Source organism: Elephantulus edwardii, unplaced genomic scaffold (genome assembly GCF_000299155.1).
Source record: "Elephantulus edwardii isolate Elephantulus edwardi_28Jun2011 unplaced genomic scaffold, EleEdw1.0 scaffold00025, whole genome shotgun sequence".
Lineage (NCBI taxonomy): Eukaryota > Metazoa > Chordata > Mammalia > Macroscelidea > Macroscelididae > Elephantulus > Elephantulus edwardii.
This window is the reverse complement of record NW_006399775.1, coordinates 1,067,430-1,092,728: the sequence shown is the minus strand read 5'-3', so window position 1 is coordinate 1,092,728 and position 25,299 is coordinate 1,067,430. Positions and strand designations below refer to the sequence as shown.

General features: G+C 38.7%; 1 protein-coding gene across 1 annotated transcript; it reads left to right on the top strand.

Annotated features, from left to right (window-relative positions):
• Positions 1-1,687: 1,687 nt before the first annotated feature.
• CLN8 (ceroid-lipofuscinosis, neuronal 8 (epilepsy, progressive with mental retardation)) lies at positions 1,688-19,136 on the top strand. Its single transcript, XM_006882907.1, has 2 exons — positions 1,688-2,230; positions 18,813-19,136. The coding sequence occupies exons 1-2, from the start codon at positions 1,688-1,690 to the stop codon at positions 19,134-19,136; spliced, it is 867 nt and encodes a 288-aa protein (XP_006882969.1).
• The last annotated feature ends 6,163 nt before the right edge of the window (positions 19,137-25,299 follow it).

Here is a 25,299-nt window from a genome sequence, read left to right as displayed (position 1 = left end):
CCTCTCCAGCATTTGTTGCTCGCTGTTCTGTTAAATACTTGAGCGCCACAAAAAGATAAAGGTAAACAATTCAGTTGAAAAATGGGCACAGGATATGACCGGATACTTCACCAAAGAAGACATTCAGATGGCAAACAAACACATGAAAAGATGTTCAAAACCCCTAGGTCTAAGAGAGATGCAAATCAAAACAACTATGAGATATCATCTCACCCCAGTAAGAATAGAATTGTGATCTTTTAAATCCTTGACTTAATGACAGTGTGTTTGCATTTCCTTTTCTTTGTTTGGTTTTCCTTTGTTGTGGTGGTGGTAATGGTGTACCTTCGGGTTGGAACCAACCTATAGCCAATGCTCCAGTGGGTTTTCAGAGGCTGTAATTGCATGGGAGGAGATTGTGCATCATTCTTTAGTGGAGCAGTTGGCAGATTGGAACTGCAGGCCTTTGGGATTGCAGTGCAGATTCTTACCACTAGGCCACCAGTGCTCCCTTGCTTCCTTTAGTGACCAAATTATTTTCTGCTTTGATTTTTTTTGTTGTTGTTGATACTGTTTTCAATAATGAGAATTATGAACTCAAGTAAAAGAAAATTGGAATAACATGAATTTTGCTATAATTATGTGGGATACATACACCTCAAGTGGATTCTGATGTTAATATTGGTGGAATGAGGGTTTTTCCCTTCAGATTTACACAGGCTTTTAGGTCCCCACCCAAGTAGTAGCACATACTACAGCTGGTAGCTTCTCAGGAAAGAGGTTGAAAATGGTGGACAGCAATAGGTCACACAAGATTAAGTTTCATGGTAGTGCTTTGTATATGAAGAAATAACCTTAGAAAAAGTAAAATGTCATGTAACAAGTAGTTAGCAGGAACTTGAACCCACATGTTCCTGAGTCCAGTCCCTATGTGGTTTCCTTGAGCTGTGGTTGAAATATGGTACTGTTCCTAAATAGCTTTGCCGCATAGTAGTACTGTGGCAGTATTTTTGTCTTGGATTCTAGAAGTAAAACAAGGGAAAGGAGAGAGAGAGAGAGAGAGTGCGCGAGTGTGTGTGTGTGTGTGTGTGTGTGTGTGTGTGTGTGTGTCTGTGTATGCATACATACACACACCTGTGTAAACCTGAAGGGAAAAAATTTCATTCTACCAGTATTAACATTGGAATCCACTTGAGGTATATGTAGTCTACATAATTGTGGCAAAATTCATATTACGTCAGTTTTCTTTTACTTGATTTCATAATAATTTTCATTATTGAAAACACTTGGTATCAACAGCAAAAAAATTCAAAGAGAGATCTTTTCTAGGAACTCTGCTGGCACAGTGTGTAAGCACTTTGTGTACTGACAGTGTAATGGTTCGTATGCACCCAAGCAGCTCTTCAGGTGAAAGGCCTGTCCATTAAAGTTTACAGTATAGAAGCCCCGATAGGGAAGTTCTATTCTATGACATCTCAATGAATAAAAATTGAATCAACATCAGCTAATAAAAATGTTTTTATTTTAATATTATTTTGAGTGATGTGTTCTAACATCTGCTATTCAACATAAAGTGAATTATCTTTTCTTTCTGCAGATTGAAGACAAATGCATGAAGACTGTAGGCACAGTTACTCTGACAGGCTCAGCACAGGGCTCAGAAGCCCTGCATTTACCTCAAGACGCCTTTGGTAAAAAATTTGAGACAATGGACCTTGAAAATGATGGATCTACATCTGAGAGCATTTTTGATTTGGATTATGCTTCATGGAAAATTCGCTTAACATTAGTGGTAGCTGGTTTTTTCTTTTACCTGGGTGTCTTTGTTGTCTGCCATCAGCTGTCTTCTTCTTTGAATTCCACGTATCGCTCTTTAGTGGCCAAAGAGAAGGTCTTCTGGAATCTTGCAGCCACCCGTGCTGTCTTTGGGGTTCAGAGTACTCTCGCTGGTCTGTGGGCTCTGCTGGTCGACCCTGTTCTTCATGCTGATAAAGCTTGTGGCCAGCAGAACTGGTGCTGGTTCAACGTCGCAACAGCCACAGGATTCTTTTTCTTTGAAAATGTTGCAGTTCACCTGTCCAACTTGTTTTTCCGGACATTTGATTTGTTTCTAGTTGTCCACCATCTCTTTGCTTTTCTTGGATTTCTTGGTTCGGTGGTCAATCTCAAAGCTGGCCACTATCTAGCTATGACCACGTTGCTCTTGGAGATGAGCACTCCTTTTACCTGCATTTCCTGGATGCTCTTAAAAGTAAGTATTCCTTATAAAATACATGAGTCATTTACTCTATCTACAGGTGTTAGCAGAAGTTGTATTCATGTCAGCATGAATGGTTAAAAGTACATGGTAGACCAGGCTATAAATTCATCAGCAGACTAAAATACAGCATATAAATTCATTGATGAGTACATTTTGCTTATATTCAATTTATCTATTTGAAGGACATCTTTCAGACTTCTTGCTTGATTAAAAAAAGAAAACTCAGAGAATCTTACTATTTAAGCCCTAGAAAACATGACCTTTCACTCTTTTCGAATGCTTTTAAAAATCTCAAGTAATATATAGGTATACACTTAAAAAACTGTTTCTTATTAAGCCTGTGTTACTTGTGATTTGAAAATGTTGGCAACCTAGTATAATTTCTCCAGCATGTTTAGTAATATTTAAATACTTTGTGCTTTGGAAGTGTTTTTTCAGCATGTGCCTTGAGTCTCATTCGATGTCAGAATGCTATATTAAGCTCTTTAAAGTTATTTTTCATAGTATACTTTGTTTTTCCATTTTCTATAACACATTCTTTTTTTCACAGGGCACTTTATATCAAACTTGAAATACTACCTTTTTGTTAGTTTTTAATGCAGTCACCGCATAGTAGTCATATTGTTGAGTGCTTCTCTTGTATAGAACATCAGGGTAAGCTTTGAGAGAAAGCAAATGAGAAGTATGACATATTCCTGCCCACTGCATTAAATATGATCGTCAATATAAATGGTGCAGATTTTTCATATACAATATATATTGACTAAATTCAAATAAACATTTGTGTATTTTTTTTTCTATTTTACACCAAGGTTTATTAGGATAAATGTACAAAATATAGGGTAGCTTGAATTTGTAAAAATGTCAATATTTGCTCTTGGGTATGATTTAATTACTTTACTACCAGTATTATGTAGCCCACATAGATCCCAAGATGTACTGAGAACTTATCAGTGTAGGGAGCATTGGTGTGGTGGCTTAGTGATGAGGAATTGTGCTGCCAGTGCAAAGGTATGTGGTTCGAATCCCGTAGCTGCTCTGCAGGAGATAGACTGGCAGTCTTCCCCTGTTCAATTGACTGCCTCTGAAAACTTGCTGGAAGATCAGCTATGGGTTGGTTCTGACTTGAGAGTACTGAATAACTACCACCACACATAGGGAACAGCAGACAGAAGAATAAGGTAGATGCAGGTCAACCTCAGAAAACTTCCATCTTCCTACATGTGGAATGATACAGAGGGGTTGCATGTTTGTTGCTAATATTGCTGTTAGATGCTCTGAAGTTGACCACATCTCATGGTGAGTCTGTGAAGAACAAATCGAAACCTTGCCCTGCATCATCACAGTTTCTCATATGCTCAAGCCCAATTGTTCAAGTCCATGTTGCATCTCTCTAGTTGAGGGTACATTTGTGTATTTTTACTGTACCATTATAAATGGTACAGAGTATTCATAAACAACAAACATTTATCATGTACTGCAAACTCTCTTAGGACCTGCAAAGTAAAAAACAACTTTGCTTTCCCCCTCGTTTCCCCATTGTAGTACCAGAATGTAACATCTGAGTGTCTTTCTGAGCTCTATGCATAGTGCACAGTGGGGTCTCTTGGAGATGGTGTGCCCTATAGAAGAATAAGGTTAAGCTTTGTATGAATAACTGTGTATATAAAGGTTAATTTAACAAAAATCAGACACTGAATTTTATCTCTGTAAAGTCTTGTTATAGCATGATCATGAAAAAGAAATGATATTGGCAGCAGGTTAGACTGAGAGCCTAGTGAGATCATCATGAATGTGTGATTTAGAGGGTGGTGTGAGTTTCTTGGGGGCAGGAATGATTTGAGTATTGGGAACTCTGTGGGATAATCCATAAGGAGTTGCCCTCCTAACTCAAAGGTGGCAGTTCAAATCCACAAGCAGCTTTGTGGGAGAAAGATGGACAGTCTCCTAACTATGATGTCCAGCCTCTGAAAACCACCTAGAGGGTTAGATATGAGTTGATTCTGACTCAGTGACAATGAGGATGAGCACACAAGCACAACATGTGATTAGAAGCCGGTAATGGCATTAAATGGTCAGTCACTTCATTGACCCAGCTTCCTTTGAGGTCCTATGCTGAATAAAATGAGTGTTGTATGAAGCTACTGATATATGCATGGAATCATTTTAGATAAGATGGCTGTGCTGTAACCTGAACCTCTGAATTATCCTGTGCACATCTTGCACTGTAATGCAGGTCACACAGCATTCTAGTTTTCTCTTTGTGGGTGTGCTCATCACAGACGTGGAACCTTTTTGAAGACTTGAGGACAAGGCCTATGGCTATTCCTTTGTTAGCCTGGCACCAGGGAGCTCTCATTACCTGGTGGTAAACTGTGCTGCAGTCCTGAAGGCACGTGGTTCAAATCTACCTATTGCTGTATGGGAGAAAGATAGGCAGTCTCCTCCCATGTGATTAAACTGCCTTTGAAAATATATAGCAGAGTCAGCTGTGGGTTAGTTCTGACTTGATGGCTCACAACCACAACAAACACAGCACCTAAGCATCCTTGCAGTCATGTATGCAATGAAGGCATACATACAGAAACAAATTTGATGCAGCACTAAATTACATATGAGACCAGGGAGCTCTGTTGCCTTAGTGGTAAGGAATTACACTGCCAACCCAGAGGCATGTAGTTTGAATCCACCAGCTGCTCTGGAAGAAAGATGGGAGGGACATCTTGCAAGTTAATTGCCTCTGAGAACCCACTGGAGGATTAGCTGTGATTCAATTCCAACTTGATGGTACAATATCAACGACAAAGAAATAGGAGACCGTCCTATTTCATGACTTGAAACTAAAACTAAGAAAATAGACATGTTTTGTGAAAATAGATTATTATCTGCAAGTTTTATTATGTTGTGCAAGAAGTTACTTTCTTTTAAATTGAAGGAGAATCAGCAATCTTTCCTTGCTTGCTCTCTTTTGCAACTCAAGAGTAATCAGTATAGAGCATTTCTTGGTGAATTTTTCTGGACTTTCATCTGTGCAACTTTCAGAACCAGATATTCTTGTTGGACAAGTAGAGTCCAGTAGAAGTAAACAAAAGCCAAAAAGGTGTTACTTGTAGATCTTATCCTAGGAGATACAGTGATGAGAGTGATTCTTACTGGAGCAAAAGTGGCTTCAGGTTATGTGATTATCAGTAGAATTAGAGACCTTATTTTGCTTTTCCCCCACATTGTTAAGATAACTCTTTGTACAGAATCTTAAGTAACAACTTCTCATCCCAGTAATTAGATTAACTTTCTAAAGCCAGCAGTGCTACAAACTAACCTTCATCAAACAAATAAAAAATAACTAATGTAGCTTGTTGTTGTTGTTGTTATATGCCATGGAGTCCCTTACCCCTATGTACAAGAACCCTAAATGCTGTTATATCCTGTGCGAACCTCGCCATCTCAAACACACGCATTGCCACCAGTCCACTCATAGAATTGATCCATCTCATCGAGGGTCTTCGTCTCCTGCACCTTCCCTTCACTTTCCCCAACATGATGTCCCTCTCCAAAGACCAGTACCTCCTTGCAACATATCCAAAGTATGTCAGACAAAGCTTCAGAATCCTTGGCTCCAAGGAGCATTCCAGCTTCACCCTCTCCAGGACAAACCTGTTTGTTCTCCTAGCAGTTCAAAGACATCAGTTCTCTTTCTATCATCCCTAGTCACTGTCCAACTCTCCAATGCATAGCACATAATTGCAAAGACTATAGCCCAGATAGTCTCCAGCCTGATGTCATTGCTCTTCAGTACTCTTGAGAGGTCCCTCACAGCTGACTTTCCCAATGCAATTCATCTCCTGATTTCCTGGCTGCTGTTACCAAGAGGGTTGACTGTGGAACCAAGTAAACTAAAACTGTTAGCTATCTCAATCTCTTCACCATCCATACTGATGCTGCCTATTGGCCCAGTGGTGAGAATCTTTGTTTTCTAGATGTTGAACTTCAATCCATGTTGAAGGCTGCAGTCCTTGACCTTTTGTAGCAAGTGCTTCAGGTCCTCCTCAGTTTCAGCAAGCAGGGTTGTGTCATCCACATAACACAGGTTGTTGATTCTTCCACCAATCCTGATGCCACATTCCTCCTCATACAGCCCAGCGTCTGGGATGATCTGTTCTACATACAGATTGAAAAGGTGTGGAGACAAAATACATCCCTGACGGACCCCCTTCTTGATTTTGAAACATGTAGTGTCTCCTTGCTCTGTTCTGACAACTGCCTCTTGGTCCAAGTATAGGTTTCACATTAGCACAATCAAATGTTCTGGAATTCCCATTCTTCTCAGAGTCAGACACAGCTTTTTGTGATCCACACAGTCAAAAACCTTTGCATAGTCAATGAAGCACAGATAGACATTCCTCTGGTATTCTTCGCTTTCTGCCAAGATCCATCTAACAATAGCTATAATAAGACATTTCTAGCTAATTTTCTTGCTTGTTCTAACTAAAATAATACTGTTTCAAGCAAATAGTTATCCAAAAAATTCAAACTCTTTCAAGCTTTTAACAAAGCTGCCAAATTCTTGAGATATCAAAATCCAAAGAATACACTTATTATCAGGCTCTTAATTTAATAAGATCCTGAAGAATATAAATCAGGACAAAATATCACCACAAATTTAAGATGGGGATATATCAATTGCAGTAGCTTGTTATTTCTTTCTCAGTTTTGATTTGTAAGTATTCATTGTTGTTGGGGTTTTTAAAATTTTATTTTATTGATTTTAATGAACATTTACAGAGATTTTGGATTTCCATTCATTCATTGTTGCATTTTTCTCCTTGCCTACCCCTCCTCCCCCAGTTTGCTCTTCTCTTCAAAAAGTAAAAGAAAAATTCCTTCATTGGTATACAATCCCTGCCCCAAGTACATGCCACTATGCAACCTTCATTCCGGACTTTTGTCATACCATAATACCCAGTCATATATGTGCCGTTGAGTCTCCTGCAACTCATAGCAACCCTATGTACAATAGCCCTAAACTATTCCCTAACCTGTGCCAATCTCACTATCTCCGACAAACCTACCCCTATTACCGTAGTCACTGAATCAGTGCATCATATTGAGGTCTTCCTCTCCTGCACTGTCCCTCCACCCTCCCAAGCATGATGTCCCCCTACAAGGACTGGTCCCTCCTTGCAACATGTGCAGAGTATGTCAGACAAAGCTTCAGAATCTGCCTCCAAGGATCAGCCCAACATCACCCTCTCCAGTACAAACCTGTTCATTTTCTTAGCAGTCCATGGTATATTCAGTACTCTTCTCCAACACCACAGCTCAAAGGCATCAATTCTTCTATCATCCCTCGTCATTGTCCAGCTTTCTGATGCATAGCAAGTGATTGCAAAGACCATGGCCTGTATCAGGCACACCTTAGTCTCCAGACTGACGTCATTGTACTTCTAATCTCAGACATTCCCATTGCAATACACTTTTGATTTCCTGGCTTCTGGTGCCAATTGTTGACTGTGGAGCCAAGCAAACCAAAACTGTGAACAATCTCAATCTCTTCACCATCCATTATTATATTACTACAAATCGGCCTACTGGTGAGAATCTTTTTTTTTTTCTTCATATTGAGCCTCAATCCATACTGAAGACTGCAGTCCCTAACCTTCCACAGCAAACGCTTCAGGGTCTCTTCAGTTTCAGCAAGCAGGGTTGTGCCATCTGCATAACACAGTTTGTTGATGATTCTTCCTTCAATTCTGATGCCACATTTCTCCTCATAGAGCCCAGCCTCTCAGATAATCTGTTCTGCATAAAGATTGAAAAGGTATGGAGACAGGATACAGCCCTGGCACACACCCTTCCCAATTTTGAACCATGCAGTGTTTATTTCCCTTTTGTGTTCTGATGACTGCCTCCTGGTCCAGGTATAGGTTTTGTATTAGTGCAGTCAAGTGAGTCAGCCACAGTTTGTCATGATCCACACAGTCAAATGCCTTTGCATAATCAATGAAACAAAGATAGACATTATTCTGGTACTCCTTGCTTTCAGCCAAGATCCATCTAACATCAGCTACAATATCCCTAGTACCACGGCCTCGTCTAAATCCAGCCTGCACTTCTGGTAGTTCTCTGTTGATGTGCTGTTGCTGTTGTTTTTAGGTACTCTTCAGCAGAATCTTACTTGCATGTGATATTAATGATACTGTTCACTAATTTCTACACTCTGTGGGATCATGGGATCACCTTTCTTTGGAACTGGAACAAATATAGATCTCTTCCAGTCAGTTAGCCAAGTGGTTTTTCTCCAGATTTCTTGGCACAACTTGGTGAGCACATCTAGGGCAGCATCTGTTAGTTGAAATATGTCATTTGGTATACCATCAATTCCTGGGGACTTATTCTTAGCCAGTTCTTTCAAAGCAGTCTGAACTTCTTCCTTCATTATCATAGGCTCTTGCTCATATGTTGTTTCATAAAATTCTTCTGTGTCTTCTGATTCCTTTTGGTATAATGACTCTATATACTCTTTCCATCTTCTTTTAATACTTGCAGGATCACTCAATATTCTGCCCAAAGCATCCTTAAGTATTGCAACTCGAGGCTTGAATTTCCCCTTCAGTTCCTTGAGCTTAAGAAACACTGAGCAAGTTTGGCTCCTTTGATTTTCTTTACTTTGTCTTGTCACACAGCCTTTTGAAATCTCCTGTTCCACTCTGTTCCACTCCTTAATGTCTTGATTTCTTCCTTCTGTGTTTACTTCTCGGCACTCCAGTGAAATATTCAGAGTCTCTTCTGATTTCCATTTTGGTCTTTTCTTCCTCCTCCATCTTTGCAATGATCTTTTGCACTCTTTCTGGATTATATTTTTGATATCTTCTCATAACTTATCTGATATTCGCTCATTAGTGTTCAAGGCCTCAAACCTGTTCCTGAGATGTAGAGTGAGTTCTTCCCTTTTTATTATCCAATTCCAGCTCTCTGCACATTCCAGCATAGTACTTTGCTTTGTCCTTCCAAGCTGCACTTTGAAATTATCTTTTCAGCTCTTTCACTTAGACATCTTTTCCTTTAAATTTGACTTCTCAACATTCAGTGCAATCTTTTAGAGTCTCTTCTGACATCTGTTTATATTTTTTTTCTTTCTCCTTTGTTTTTGTAATGACCTTTTGCTTTCTTTATGGATGATATCCTTGATTTTATCCCATAACTCATCTGGTTTTCTGTCACTGGTATTCAATGCCCCAAACCTATTCTTAAGATGATCATGAAATTCCTATGGAATTGATTTCAGATCATACCTTGTTTCCTGTCTATTTGTTTTCATTTTCTTCAGCCTCAATTTGAACTTGCATATGCGTAATTGATGCGCTGCCCCGGCCTACTTTTGTCTAGCTGATATTGAGCTTCTCCCAACGATTTCTTCTACAAATGCAGCCCATCAGGTGAAATCCACATGTAAAGTCATCCTTTGTGTCTTTTAGAAAAAGTATTTACAATGAAAAAAATCATTTTCAATACAAAATCTAGTCATTCTATTTCCAGCCTCATTTATATCACCAAGCCCATATTTTCCAACTACTGTTCCTTCTTCATTGTTTTCTACTTTTGCACTCTAGTCACCAATTATCATTAACACATCCTGATTGTATGTTCAGTCAATTTCAGACTGCAAAATTTGGTTAAAACAATTCTCAGTTTCTTCCTCTTTGGCTCTAGATGTAAGAACATATGATTGAATAATAGTAAAAAACATGTCGAAGTGAAAGAGCTGAACAGACAATTTCAAAGGGCAGCAGCTCAGGAGGACAAAGCAAGGTACTGTAATTGAATGTGCAGAGAGCTGGAATTGGAGAATAAAAAGAGAAGAACTCACTCTATATTTCTGAAGCTTAAAGAACTAAAAAACAAATTGAAGCCTCATGTCGCAATATTGAAAGATGCTGTGGGTCCTCTATTGAATGTGCCAGAAAGCATCAAAAGAATATGGAGAGAATACATAGAGTCACTGTACCAGAAAGAATTGACTGACACCAAAAAATTTGGGGATGTACTATATGAATAGGAGCCAATAGTAAGGAAAGAAGAAGCACAAGCTGCATTGAAGGCATTGGCAAAAAATAAGGCCCCAGGAATCAATGGGATTCCAAATGACTTGTTTCAAGTAAGAGACATATCCTTCAATGTGCTTACCAGTCTATGCCAGGAAATTTGGAGAATGGCTGTCTGGCCAACAGGTTGGAAGAAGTCCATATTCTCACTCTCAAGAAGGGTGATCCAACTGAATGTGGAAATTATCAAATTATTGTTTGACATGCAAGCAAGATGCTGCTGAAGTTCATTCAAAACGCTGGAAGAGGAATAAGTAGACAGGGAATTGCCAGGACTTCAAGAGGGATTTAGAAGAGGCTGTGGCACCAGGGATATATCATTATGGTGTCAGATGGATCTGGCTGAGAGGAAGCAATACCCAAAGAATGTCTGTTTGTGTTTTATTGACTGCTAAGGCATTTGACTGTGTCAAGTTGTGGCTGACATTGAGAAGAATGGGAATCCTAGAGCACTTAATTGTGGTCATGAGGAACCTATACTTGGATCAAGAGGCTGCTGTGAGAACAGTGCAGGGAAGGATTGCATGGTTTGGAATTGTTCAGGAGTGTGTCAGAGATGTATTCTGTCTCCATACCTGTTCAGTCTATACGCTGAGCAAATTATCAAAGAAGCTGGACTCTGATGAGAGTAGCATGATACAGCCTTGCTGAAAGTGGGGAGGACTTGAAACAACTTGTTGCACAAGATCAAGGAATGGTGCCTTTCATAGGAATTGTGTCTCAATATCAAGAAACGCAAATTCTTACCCCTGGACCAGTAGGCAGTGTCATGATGTCTGGAGAGGAGATTGAAACTGTCAACAGCTTCATCTTATCTTGCTTGGATTCACAATTAACACTCTTGGTACGAGCAATCAAGACATAAGAAGATGCTTTGAACTGGGAAAATCTGCAATTAGGGACTTTTTCAAATTATTGAGGAGTAGTAATGTCAGTTTTAGGACTAAGCTACATCTGATTCAGGTTATAGTCTTTCCTATTACTAGCTATGCATCCGAAAACTAGACAGTGAATAAGGATGACAGAAAAAGAATTGATGCCTTTGAGCTGTGGTGTTAGAGAAGAGGACTGAACATCCCATAGACGGCCAAGAGGACAAACAGATATGTCTTGGAAAGAGTTCAACCGACGTGCTCTTTGGAGGAAAGAATGATGAGGCTTTGCCTCACATATTTTGTACCTGTTGCTAGGTGGTGTTACTCCTTGGAGACGGACATAGTATTGGGAGGGGTGGAGGGTCGGCAAAGGAGAGGAAGACCCTCAACCAGGTGATTGACACAGTGACTTCTGCAGTGGGCTATTGTATGTCAGAAAGTACGAGGATGGTGCAGGACAGGGTTGCTATGAGTCATATTTGACTCGACAGCACCTAACAACAGCAACAATAGAAACCATTCAGCTTCCCACTTCCTAGCTATATGTTCTTAGGTAAGTCATTTAACCTATCAAGTCTCTGTTTTCATAACTTAAATGGAGATTCTGGTGAATATTAAATGCATAATGTTCATATGCACATAAAAACATGTGACATATTTAGCACCAATTTTTTTTAAAAATACTATTGGTTTTCTATTTGCTTCATTCAAAGATGCCATTGATTTCAAGTTAGTGTTTTAATGAAAGCTTTTTGAGAAGAAAAATTGAAATATTAAATGTGGAAGAAGAATATATTTGTGAAATTAAGATTAAACTTGTTTAAAACAAACTAAAACCCAAACGCACTGCCATGAGTCACTGTCTGACTCATGAAAAGTCAGTGCCACTGAGGAAGGAGGAATGGAGGGAGAAGGGGTAAAATATGCAACCATGAATGAATTAAAATCTAACTTCTCTGTAAATGTATCTTATAATCACAGTTAAAATAAAATTTTATGTAAAAAAGAAAAGTCAGTGTCTGTTATGTGGAAGTTGCTGGACAAGTGGTTTGGGAGCAGTGTCTCCAGTGTCCCTGAGGCTGCATTTGTGCTGTATTGTTTGTACACAGAGTGGCCTTCTGGCTCGTGTGCAGAGGGAGATTTTCCTTTGTGAGGGGTCTGGCATCCAGAGCTTGAGAAATAGATGTTAGACAAACATGAATTGTAGAAGTTGGTATACTTCAAAAATGAAGTGTAGTAGTAATACTAATCTTCTGGGCTCTGAAAGCAAAATTTGAAACACGGAAATTGATTATATTTGTAGATGCCTACTTTACAGATTAAAAAGAACCCTAGAGAATTTATAGTCCAAGCTTACAATTTTACAAATAAGGAAAAAAATATTTTCATGTGGCCTAGTGGTAAGATACAAATAAGGAAGGCCTCAGGAATCAGTGGGCTAACAGTTGACATGTTCAGATGCAGCCCTGGATGTACTCACCAGTCTGTCTCAGAAAATTTGAAGGACAGCTGCTTGATTGAATCACTGGAAGAGTTCCTTATTTGTTCCCATTTCTAATAAAAAGGTGATCCAACAGAATGTGGTGAAAATTATCAAACAATATAATTAATATCACATGCAAGCAAAACACTGCTGAAGATCTTTGAAAAGTAGCTAGAACTGTATGTAGAGAATGGCTAGAAGTTCAGGCGGGATTTAGAAGAGATTATGGTACCATGGATATCATTGCTGAAGTCATATGGATCCTGGTGAAAGCAAAGAAATACCAGAAGAATGTCCATTTGTCCTTTATTGACTATAGAAAGTCATTTGACTGTGGATCATAACAAATTATGGCTAATATTGAGAAGAATGGGAATCCTAGATAACTTAATTGTGCTCATGAAAAACTTAAACCTAGACCAAGTGTGCATATAAAACAAGGGAACACTACATGATTTACAGTTAAGGATGTGTGCCAGTTTCTAGCTTCTCTCCGTATCTATTCAATCTGTATGCTGAGCAGATCATTCAAGAAACTAGACTGTGGTATTAAAATCAGAGAAAATCTCATCAATAATCATTATGCAGATGACACAACCTTGCTTGCTTAAGAGAAGAGGACCTGAGGTGCTTGCTACAGAAGATTAAAGACTACAACATGCAATATGGATTGCATCTCAATGTAAAAAAAAAAATAAAATTCTGAACTCTGGACTGATGGGCAGCACCATGATATATGGAGAAAAGATTTAGACTATCAACAACTTCATCTTACTTGGATCCACAGTCTGGTACCAGCACTGGGAAAGTCTGCAGTCATGAACTTCTCCAGATTATTGAGGAGCCGTGACATTAGTTTGAGAACTAAGGTCCACCTGATTCAGGCCATGATCTTCAGTCACTGGCTGTGCATCTGAGAGCTGAACATTGTATAAGGATGGCAGAAGAAGAATTGATGCCTTTGAGCTATGATGTTAAAGAAGTCCATAGAGAATATCCCATGAACATGGAGAATATCCCATGGACTGCCAAAAGAATAAAGATGAGAGGCATTGGGCGGGTATTATGCCCCTTGGAGGCACAGCTATCAAAGCTTTGCCTCACATTCTTTGGGCATGTTATTAGGAGAGACTTTCAGAGAGGGACATTATGCTTAGAAAGGTGGAAAGTTGGCAGAAGAGAGGATGGCCTGCAACCAGATGGATCAACACCAATAACATCAAGTTATTGCAGCAATAGGCTCAAGTGTGTCAGAGATTGAGGATTGCACAGTATAGGTCAGGGTTCAGATCTCTTGTTCCTAGGGTCATTGTGAGTCATACCTTACAGCAACAATTGTGGTAAGAAACTGCACTGCAATCCACAGGCACGTGGTTCTAATCCACCAGTTTTTCAGTGGGAGTAGGATAGAGAGTCTCCTCTCATGCTCTTTACTGCCTCCGAAAACGTGCTGGAGGGTCAGCTATGGGTGAGTTCTGACTTGACTGCACACAAGAGCAACGACAACAGTAGCAACAGCATATTTTATTTGAACGGTCATAACACTGCTCCCCACTGCCATCAAGTAGATTCTGACATAGATTGACCCTTCATCAGTTGCTAAGGCTGTAAGTCATTATGGCAGGCACTGCCCATTTTTATCTCATGGTGTGACTAGTGAATTCTAACCATCGACTTTTTAGTTAGCAACCTTACACATTACTCACTACACTACCAAGGGTTCTTGAATTTAATTTTGCATCATTTGATATAATGCATGCGATTCTTCTGGTCTGAGTGTGCTACCACTTCCATTTCTTTGTCTCCTTTAACATGGAAGAGCATGCTTTTTTCTGTTGCTTTTTTGATTTATGCTTATCTCTTACTTGTATGTGCCAAACTAAGTACCTGGCTGTGGAGAGTAGTCCAAGGTGTTTCTGAAAGTACAGTATGCTGAGAAAGAGAAAGCACAGTTTAGAGTATCCTTGAAGACTGTCAGAAAAGAGACACTGAAAGGAAGGGTCTTGTTGGGCCCACTAGAGACCACACAAAGATGAATGGGAATGGACGCCATGCAGTCAGTTTTATTATGTGCAGATAGCTTACTAAATAGTAAATAGTAGGAAAACACACTCAGAACTCAAGCTTAAATTGCAAAGAGCTGGAAACAACCCAAGTGCCCATGAACCAATGAATGGATAGAGAATCTCTGGTGTATTCACACAATGGAATACTATGCAGCATTGAAAAGCAAGGAACTCATGAAATATTATGCAAAATGGATGACCGTGGAGGATATTATGCTGAGTGAAATATATCAGTCACAAAGGGACAAATACTGCATAATGCCACTGTTGTAAAACACGACTGACATCAGGTTAGAGGGAAGACAGAAAAGGAGGGGAAGAATGATGTATATTGCATTGAAACAGATGAGGGAGAGAACTGTTTAAAAGGGATATATGAATGAGTATTCTTGTCATTACAGAAGTCCTGAGTGAGAGCTACATGGTGGAGTGGACTTGAGGGGAGGGATTGCATAACAATGAAATAGTTTTTATTTCTCTTTTCAAGAAGAGTGAATTGGGGGAGAGGGGTTGGGCAGGGAGAAAAGTCTCTGTAAACTTTCATTAAAATTAATAATAATAAATAACCAAAAGAAAAACAAACAAACAAACAAAAAGACCCTCAAGCTTACATAACCTTCTGTTGTGTTTCCTAGACTATAAGTCTTAGGAGGAGGAGACTGCCTCTCTTTCTTTTATGGTACATCGTTGTTGTTGTTGTTGTTGTTGATTGCTGTGGGGTCAAGCACAACTCATAACAACCCTATGGACAAAAGACCTTAAGCCTTTCTATAACTACTATAACATCGTTTCTCAAAGTTTATAGAGTTTCCAGAGGCATGTTAGGAAGAAGATGCCACTCCTCCTTCCAAACCTTCTTAAACTGAGAACTCCATAATGGGTAACTGCTATGGTATTTGACACCCCAGTGGTACAAAGTTAAGCATCACAACAACCCCAGGTTACCTGAGTAAAGAAGATTGACAGTAAATAAGAGTGTTGTACCACTTAGAAGAATGTTCCTCCAATATATAACAACTGACATTTAAATATAAAGTCCCTCCATGAGGTCTTGTTGATTCTAAACAAGAGGCTTAAATTAAAAACAACCAAAATAATATGTTGTTGTTATGTTCTGTTGAGTTACCTGCAACCCATAGCAACCCTATGTATAGCAGCTCTGAACCCTTCCATGTCCTGAGCCAGTCTCACTAATTCCGACACACCAACTTCCAAATCCCCAGTTACTGTATCGACCCATCTCATCTGGCGTCTTCCTCTCCTGCACTGAGCATGATGTCCTCCAAGGACTGGTCTCTCCTGGCCACGTGCACAGAGAATATGAGGTGGAGCTTAAAAATCCTAGCTACCAAGGAGAAATTTGGTTTCACTCTCTTCAAGACAGACCTTTTCTGTTTTTTGTTTTTTTTTTAAAGTTCATGGTATGTTCAAGACTCTTCTGCAGCACCACAACTCAAAGATATCGATTCTTCTTCTGTCATCTTTAGTCATTGTCCAGCTTTCTGATGCATAACAAGTAATTTTGAAACCATGTCCTGGATTAGGTGCACCTTGAGAGGTCCATGACACCAGATTTTCCCAGTACAATTTGTCTTTCGGTTTCCTTGCTGCTGATATTAATTGTGGAGCCAAGCAAGCTGTAATTGCTAACAACCTGTCTCTTCTTCCCCAGTGGTGAGAATATTAGTCTTCCTGATGTTGAGCTTCAATCCATATTGAAGACTACAGTCCTTAATCCCCTGTAACAAGGGCTTCAGGTCTTCCTCAGTTTCAGCAAGCAAGGTTGTGTCATCTGCATATCGTAGGTTGTTGATGACTCTACTTCCCATCTTAATGCCATGTTCCTCCTCATAATGCCGTGCTTCCCAAATGATCTGTTCTGCATACAGATTGAAAAGGTATGGGGACAGGATGTGTCCCTGATGCACTTGTTTCCTGATTTTGAACCATGCATTGTATCCTTGCTCTGTTCTGCTTCCTGGTTCAAGTTTAGGTTTTCCATAAGCCCTGTTAATTGTTCTGGGATTTCCATTTTGCTCAAGGTAGTTACATCAAATGCTTTTGTATAGTCAGTGAAACACAGATGGACATTTTTCTGTTACTCTGCTTTCTGCCAGCATCCATCTGACATTGGTAGTAATGTCTCTAGTGCTATGACCTGCTCTAAACCCAGCTTTTTATTTCTGGTAGTTCTCTGTCAGTGTACTGTTCCAGTCATTTCTGGATAATCTTCAAAAGGATTTTACTAGTATGTGATATTGGTGATACTGTTCGATGATTTCCACACTCTGTCAGGTCACCTTTTTTGGAATAGGAATATATATGAATCTTTTCCAGTCAGTTGATCTCCAGATTTCTTGGCATAATTTTGTGAGCATATACAGGGCAGCATCTGCTTGTTGAAAGACATCTGTTGGTGGGGCTTTATTTTTTGCCAAGTACTTCAGAGCATCTTTGAACTTCCTCTTTCATCACAATTACATTTTGATCATATATTGTTTTTTAAAATTTCTTCTGTGCCAGCCAATTCTTTTTGGTACAATGTATGTCTATCTAAAGTTATTATTGATAACTTTTATGAAGCTTCACTTTATGTCCCTATCTGTTTTTCTTTCTTTACTTGAGTTGTGATGCTGGAGAAGAGTATTGAACATACCACAGATTGCCAGGAGAACAGACAGATCTCTCCTGGTGGAGAAGATGAAATCAGATTTCTCCTTGGAGGCTAGGATTTTGAACTCTCTCATACTTTGGGCATTTTGTCAGAAGGAATCCTTAGAGAAGGATATCATGCATGGAAGGGTCAATGGTAAGTGGAAGAGAGGAAGACCTTGAATGAAATGGCTTGAAATTATCTGTGGCAATGAAAATCAGATGTGTCAGAGATAGTGAGGTTGGCTTAGGTTAGGGCAAGTTTCAGAGCCATTGATCATAGAGTTGCCATGAGTTGTGGTTGACTCAACTTCAGTGGCATGTAAAAACAACAATTGTTTGGCTGAAAGTTGATCCCCTAAGGATGAGTTCAATTCCAGGCTTGAAAGTGTCTTAGGTTCATTGTGCTGGGTTTCTGAGGGGTGACCTTTGTGACCTTGATAATATAAATGTCTTTTGTAAGGACTCCAGACCATATCTAGCTAACAGGTTAGGTGAGAGAGGTGATGAGTAGACTTTGGGGTGTAGAGTGGCTAGGCTACAGACCCACTGTAACACTTCATAATCATGTAGTGATATTGATGAGTCTCATGAAAAGATGGCTCTGCAGGCCAGAGGAATGACTAGAATTTCCATTACAAGATTAGACCCCCCAGTGGAAGCTCTGAACACAGAAACTCCCTGAGCTTCCTGGGTGATGAAATGCATTTAGACTCTTGACAAGGTAGTACATTGTTTTGAGAACTTGGAAGCTTCATGCTGGGAATCCTCCTAGGCCTTTTCCCTGTAATAAAATTATAATAATACATATGTACTGTCTGTGATTTCTATGAGTCATTCTAGTGAATTCACAAATCCAAAAGAGTAGTAGGAGTCTGTAGGTCCGAAATGAGGGTGCCCAAGATGCTCCCAAGCTTGTAATTAGTGTCTGCCTATTTGGCCTTTTGGTTTGTGAGGTCTAACTTACCTGACTGCAGTCAGAAATATATCGTGTTTTAACTGGTCAGAGAAGTGAAAAGTGGAAATTTTATTTACATTGATTATCATCTTCATAGTTATCATCTGGAGTGAAATTTGCTTCGATATTATAGCCCCAGTGAAAGGAAAATATTGGCAAGAAAATTCTGTGCTGTTAAGTGGACTTGTTATGTTATCATGGGAGTTAAAACCCTCTTTTAAATGTTAAGAATGTACTTTGATGGTGGAAGAATTTAACAGTAAATAAAGGTGATAGTTGAACAACATGATGAACTCTAATATAGCATTAATGTCACTGAACTCTACAATGAAGAATGTTGGAATAGTAAATGTTTTATTACATGTATGTATTTAACCACAATGGAAAGAAATTCGTTTTGAGTTTTATATTGAAATCTGTGTTTGTTTACTTTACAGGCTGGCTGGTCAGAGACTCTGTTTTGGAAGCTCAATCAGTGGATAATGATTCACATGTTTCATTGTCGCATGATTTTAACCTACCACATGTGGTGGGTGTGTTTTTGGCACTGGGATGGTTTAATCAGCAGTCTGTATCTGCCTCATTATGCACTCTTCCTTGTTGGACTGGCCCTCCTCACAATAATAATTAATCCATATTGGACCCAAAAGAAGACTCAACAGCTGCTCAATCCAGTGGATTGGAACTTTGCGCAACCAGAAGCCAAAAGCAAGCAACCTGAAGGGACCAATGGTCAGATCCTCCAGAAGAAGAAGCAGTAGCTCTCTCAGGAACCAAGTGACTCCATTAGTTCTGAACTGAATAATGGCACATATGATCATATGAAGTTTCTTGAACAAAGGATTTTATAAAATATAAGGCCACGAATAATACTTTCTATCTAATCCTGTTTGCAAGTGAAATGCTAACTGTATTTCATTAGTATTCATTTTGAAGCATCTGCAAAGTATTTTTAAAATCTTGATCTTGTTTTAAGGTGTGTATTTTGCCATCAATGATTGATTGTTATGGTTTATACTTGTAAGTAAGCATAACCATGTTACAGCAATTTTTAACACTAAGGAAGAAAATCTTTGAGAGTAAGACATGGTAAGTTGTTTAGAAAATTACTTTGTTGGAATACAGTTGTGAATCACATACTGTGCATTTGGGCAGCATCCAACTACATATAATTCATGGCGCCATCAAATATACAGATTAGAGTACAGGACGTAGCAGACTGGACATAGTGACTATGACCACTTCCGACTCACAATAAGTACAGCTGATTTTCTTGTGTACAAAACAATTGAGCAATTGTGATGTCAGATATATTGCGATGTATATATATAACCTATAATACAGCTTGAGAGTCATGATAAATGCCTGAATTGCTGGCTTATATATGTACTGTACTTCCTACAGTTATTGTAATGTGAGCTTTCCCTGCTTACAAATAAAGTTTATCATCTGAAAGTGCACACTTCCACTCATATTAGCAATATTCAGTCCTGTGAATCACCTGTCTCTTGAGCATTGTAGCGTTATCTTTCTGTTGAATATTCTTTAGAAAATATTGACATAAAGTGTATCAGGACTGGAATGTAAAAATAAGAGAAAGAAATACTGACTTGGAAGTGAAACACAAATGTTCTAACTTGAAAGCAGGTGAATACTATTGGTGTTGGTCTCGGGAGCTCTGGGAGTGTGGCCCATTGGGACTTGGCACTGCGGATGCAAAGGCTGTATGCTTCAGTTTGAATCCACTAACAGCTCCACAAGAGAAAAATGGGCAGTCTACAGCCTTGCAGTGTGAGTTGATTCCAGTTTGATGGCATGTAACTCCACATGGTGCATGTGCTCTTAGCATTGATTGTTTTAATCTCATGATCACATTTCTTTTTAATATATAGTTATATTTTTCTTAGAAAGAACTGACCTAAAATTAAATTTATATGATTTATGTGCTGTGAAACTTTAAAATCATGAGTTCAGTGGAGTCATCTAGTGGCAAAATGGTATAAAGACATCATCCAGGATTAATGATACTCATATATGAAAAAGAATCACACCCTGCCTTGAAATTTATATGCCCTGTTGTCAGTGTGCAGCAATCTAGGTTAAGACTTTTAAGACATTTTCTGTCAAGAAATCAGTCTTAAAATTAGATTTTTAAAAAATTTGTATTTTATTATTTGACAAAATAAGGAAGGTTTTTAGTAATCTGGTTTGCCTAGACTTTAGAGTTGATTTTAATTCACTGGGTTCCCAATAGCTGACCATAACTATCCCTAATTCCTTGTTTTTCTGTAGATTTCAAGATAAGATAGAGATCAGGTTCTCATGACAAGGGCTTGATGTGAACACTCTCAGATCATTCCTCAGTTGCAGCTATAATTGAGTTCTCTTGGAGCAGTGCTTGAGGTGGGGATCCCGAGTGCTGGGACTGAGTTATTCTGTCCTGAACTGGTGAAATGACCTATTTCCCTTCTGATACCCAAAATACATCATTTTTATGGTGTTGTGCTAAGGAGATTTTTGTGTATCAGCCTAGCAATTATCTGGACAGATGAACAATTTTATTGTGACCATGAGTGTGTAACTACAGTTTCTCTTTTTGAAAGCGCCTTTGACATACTGGTGAGAAGCACATTCTGTTCACTAGTTATAAAAATCATGTATGACTTATGCTTGTTAGATGATATACAACTATTAATATGATGAACTTCCATTAAAGCTGCTTTAAACTTGTTATTGGTTATCTGTCATTAAAGATATGTAATTACCTATATATCTCACTTTAAGAATTGAATTAATTTTTTTTTAATCACCAGGAAGTCATGCCACATTATGACTTCAGCTGAAAACCCCTGCATTCTCAGACTGCTCTCTGTGCAGTTGTATTCTTTATTTAGCAAGCACTAATGGCTGCTATTTTCTAACTGATCAGAAGTTTAGTCATGTAACTAATGTTTAAAAGACCCAAATGGATGTTGTTTCCTATATCAAAATGTAATTTACTGTTCATATCGCTATGAATATCTTAAAGACTCAAAATATGATAAACGTGAATGTGTTCAAAATCAATGTAGAGTTAAAAATATATAACTTAAATTTGTAAGTGATGTTTTGACTTTCCCAGTTCATCCTAATTGTCTTTCTACATGTTAAAATGCACAGAGAGGTAAATGCCTTAACAGCCAAATGCTAACCTCCTTTTACCAGTCTGATCCATATATTTATGCTCCTTTATGGCCTGGCCTTCTCAATAGCAAACACTAAAGGATGTTTGGGGAATAGAAGGTTTTTTGGTGAGTTTTTTTAAAGTATGATCAAGTGTCTTATATGCCATTATTACCAAGAAAAAAATCTTAATAGCATTTAACCTGTAGTTTTCACTGACCTCACATAAACCTACCAATTATGAGTGATCTACAGATGTGTAAGGAGAGACACTACACATGGCTGAAGCAACCTCTCAACAGGCTCAGCTCATAAGTGCAAAGTTAGGATTTGAGCCTAGACTTGCTCTTGTTAACCTGCTGTCAGGTCAACTATGACTCATGTACAACTCTATGAACAACAGCCCTGTCCTGCGTCATCCTTACAATCTGAAGTCCTCAAGTCTGTTGTTACAGTGACTGCCAGTCCATTCTGTTGAGGGTCTTCCTTTCCTTCACAGACCAGCCACCTTTCTCAGCATGATTTTCCCCCCAAAGACTTAACTCTTACTGACAACATGCCTAACGAGATGGGGTTCAACCATCCTTGCTGCTAAGGAGCGCCCTGTTTACACTTTTTCCAAGTTAGACTTGCTGCTGCTTTTGGCATTCCATGGTATTCAGTACTCTTTCCAGAACCACAATTCAAAGGCATTGTTTTATCATCAGTTATCCTTATTCACTGCCCACCTTTGAGGCATATAGGGAGCAATTGTAGGTACCATGTCTTAGATCAGATGCACCTTAATCTTTAAACAGACATACTTGTTCTTTAGCACTTTGGAAAGGTACTTGACAGCTGTCTGTTTTGGAGAATGCAAACTGGCAAGTTTTAGGTTGGGTGCTTTTTATTTGATTAATACAGTTTATTAAGAAGTAATGCAAAATGCCATTTGACCCAGCAGTTCCACTACAGGGAGTATACCCTAAAGAAACCATAACTGCCACCCAAACAGATACATGCACACCCATGTTTATTGCAGCTTTGTTCACAATAGCAAAGAGTTGGAAACAACCCAAGTGCCCATCAACAAATGAATGGCTAGAGAAACTCTGGCATATTCACACAATGGAATATTATGTGCCATTGAAAAACAAGGAACTCATTAAATACTATACAAAATGCGTGACCCTGGAGCATTATGCTGAGTGAAATAGCTCAGTCACTAAAAGACAAATATGGCATAATGCCACTGTTATAAAGGAAGACCTGGAATAAGAGAGGGAGACTGAGAAAGATGGGATAAATAATGTATGCTGATTGAAGAGGGAGAGAACTGTTTAGAAGGGATATATGAGTAGATATTATTGTTATGACAGGAGTCCAGAACAAAGGTAGCATAGTGAAGTGGACTTGGGGGGAGGGATTGAATAACGAATTTTTTCTTCTCCTTTTCAAAAAGGGGTGGGCAGGGAGAAAAGTGCAATAGTGAATGAATGGAAGTCCAAAATCTCTGTAAACTTTCATTAAAATAAATTTAAAATTAAAAAAAATAATGCAGATATTATTAGGAGATTTCATATGGCAATCAGGGTTTCTGGAGTCTTAATAAACCAGAAAATGACGGTATTGGCCTTAAAAATTGAAAGTAGAAAAACAACTGCCTTTAATTGGAATGTGAACGGTTGAGTTTCCCTGACCTAATCTTGGCATGGAGACTTTTCTTACAGATTTTACATTAAAAAGTTGCTAGAGAGATATTTCTAAGATTTTTATCTTAAAGCAGAGAAATATGCAGGTTTGTCGAGCATAAATTAGTTTAATTTACTGTGGAATAGTCATGCATGATAAGACACAAAAGACTTATCATCCTCTATACTAAAGAATCAGAATTAACAATTAAAATGTTAGTTTACTGGTTAGAGTCCCAGTCCTCGGACATCAGGCTTCTTAGACTTGGTAAAAAGTTCTTGGGAAGGAAACTGACCATGACTTGAACTTGGTGGAGATCTCATGCATTGAGGGTCTGATATTGACAACAGTGGACAGAGTCTCTTCAGATAATCGGAAAGATTTTCTCTTAACTCTTCTTTTCTTTCAAAGCCTGAGCTGAAATCTGTATCATGTATGTTAATTTTTAACTTGGACCTCACACAAGAAGGGCTGGGTGATGTCATGTTTAAGACAAGTATATCACCTTTTTTCTCCCCTTCAAAGTTAGAGGAAGGGATTGTTTATGATTTCTCTATTATCTCAAGGCCACTCTGTATGTATTGAATTATTACTCATTCATGGTATCCTCACAAGACAGAGTAGAACTGCCTCGAAGGGTTTCTAAGACTATAAGTCTTTACAGAAACAAATTGCCACGTAATTTCTCTGGTGGGTTCACAGGACCGTCCCGGTTGGCAGGTAAGTGCTTAGCTGCTGTGCCATCAGGCACTTTAAAGATAAAATGTTATGTCTTAATTTTTTTAATTTATTATTAATTTCAGTAAAAATTTACAGAAAACTTGGATTTCCATTAATTCATTGTTGCACTTTTCTACCCTCCCAACCCTCCCCCCTAGTACACTACCCTTTTGGAAAAGTAAAAGGAAAATTCTCTCATTGTTTTACAAACCCTTCCCCAGGTCCACTCCACTATGGAGGCTTCGCTCTGGACTCCTGTCATGACAAAAATACCTAATCACATATCCATTTTAAACAGTTTTATCCCTCATCTGTTTCAACGCAGTATACATTGTTGAACCCATTTTTCTCCATCTCTCCCCAGTCCCAAGGTCAGTCCTGTTTTACAACAGTGGCATCATGCAGTATTTGTCCTTTGGTGACAGATACTTCACTCAGCATAATGTCCTCCAGGCTCACCCATTTTGAATAATATTGCATGATTTCCTTGTTTTTCAATGCAGTGTAGTATTCCATTGTATGAATATACCACAGTTTCTCTATCCATTTGTTTGTTGATGGGCACTCAGGTTGTTTCCAACTCCTTGCTATTGTGAACAAAGCTACAATAAACATGGGTGTGCATATATCTGCTTGGATGTCAGCTATGCTCTCTTCAGGGTATATTCCCAGTAGTGGAATTGCTGGGTCAAATGGTATCTCTATTTGCAACTTTTTGAGAAAGCACCACACCGCCTTTCACAGTGGTTGCACCATTTTACACTCCCACCAACAGTGAATAAGGGTTCCAGTTTCTCCACAACCTCGCCAGCATTTGTTGCTTGCTGTTCTGTTAAATTTTGCAATTCTGACCGGGGTGAGATGATATCTCATAGTTGTTTTAATTTGCATCTCTCTTAGAGCTAGGGATTTTGAGCCTTTCTTCATGTGCTTGTTAGCCATCTGAATGTCTTCTTCGATGAAGTGCCTGTTCATATTCTGTCCCATTTTTCTATTGGGTTATTTACCTTTATCTTCTTGTGGTGCTCAAGTATTTTGTAAATTCTGGATATAAGTCCCTTATCTGATATTACCAAATACTTTTTCCCAGTCAGTGGCTTCCCTTTTTACCCTGTTGGAGAAGTTTTTGGATGTGCATAGGGATTTGATTTTTAAAAGATCCCATTCATCTACTTTGTCTTCTCCTGGTTGCAGGTTATGTCTTAATTCTATGCCACCACTAATTTATGGAGAGTTTTAATATTTCTAACTTAGAAATCCTCTACCTAATTATTAGAGTTTTTTTTTTAAATTGTAGTATTTGAGTACAGTGCAAAAGTTGTTTAACACATTCCTGTCAATTGCTAATGTTGGAAGTTTTCTAAATAACGT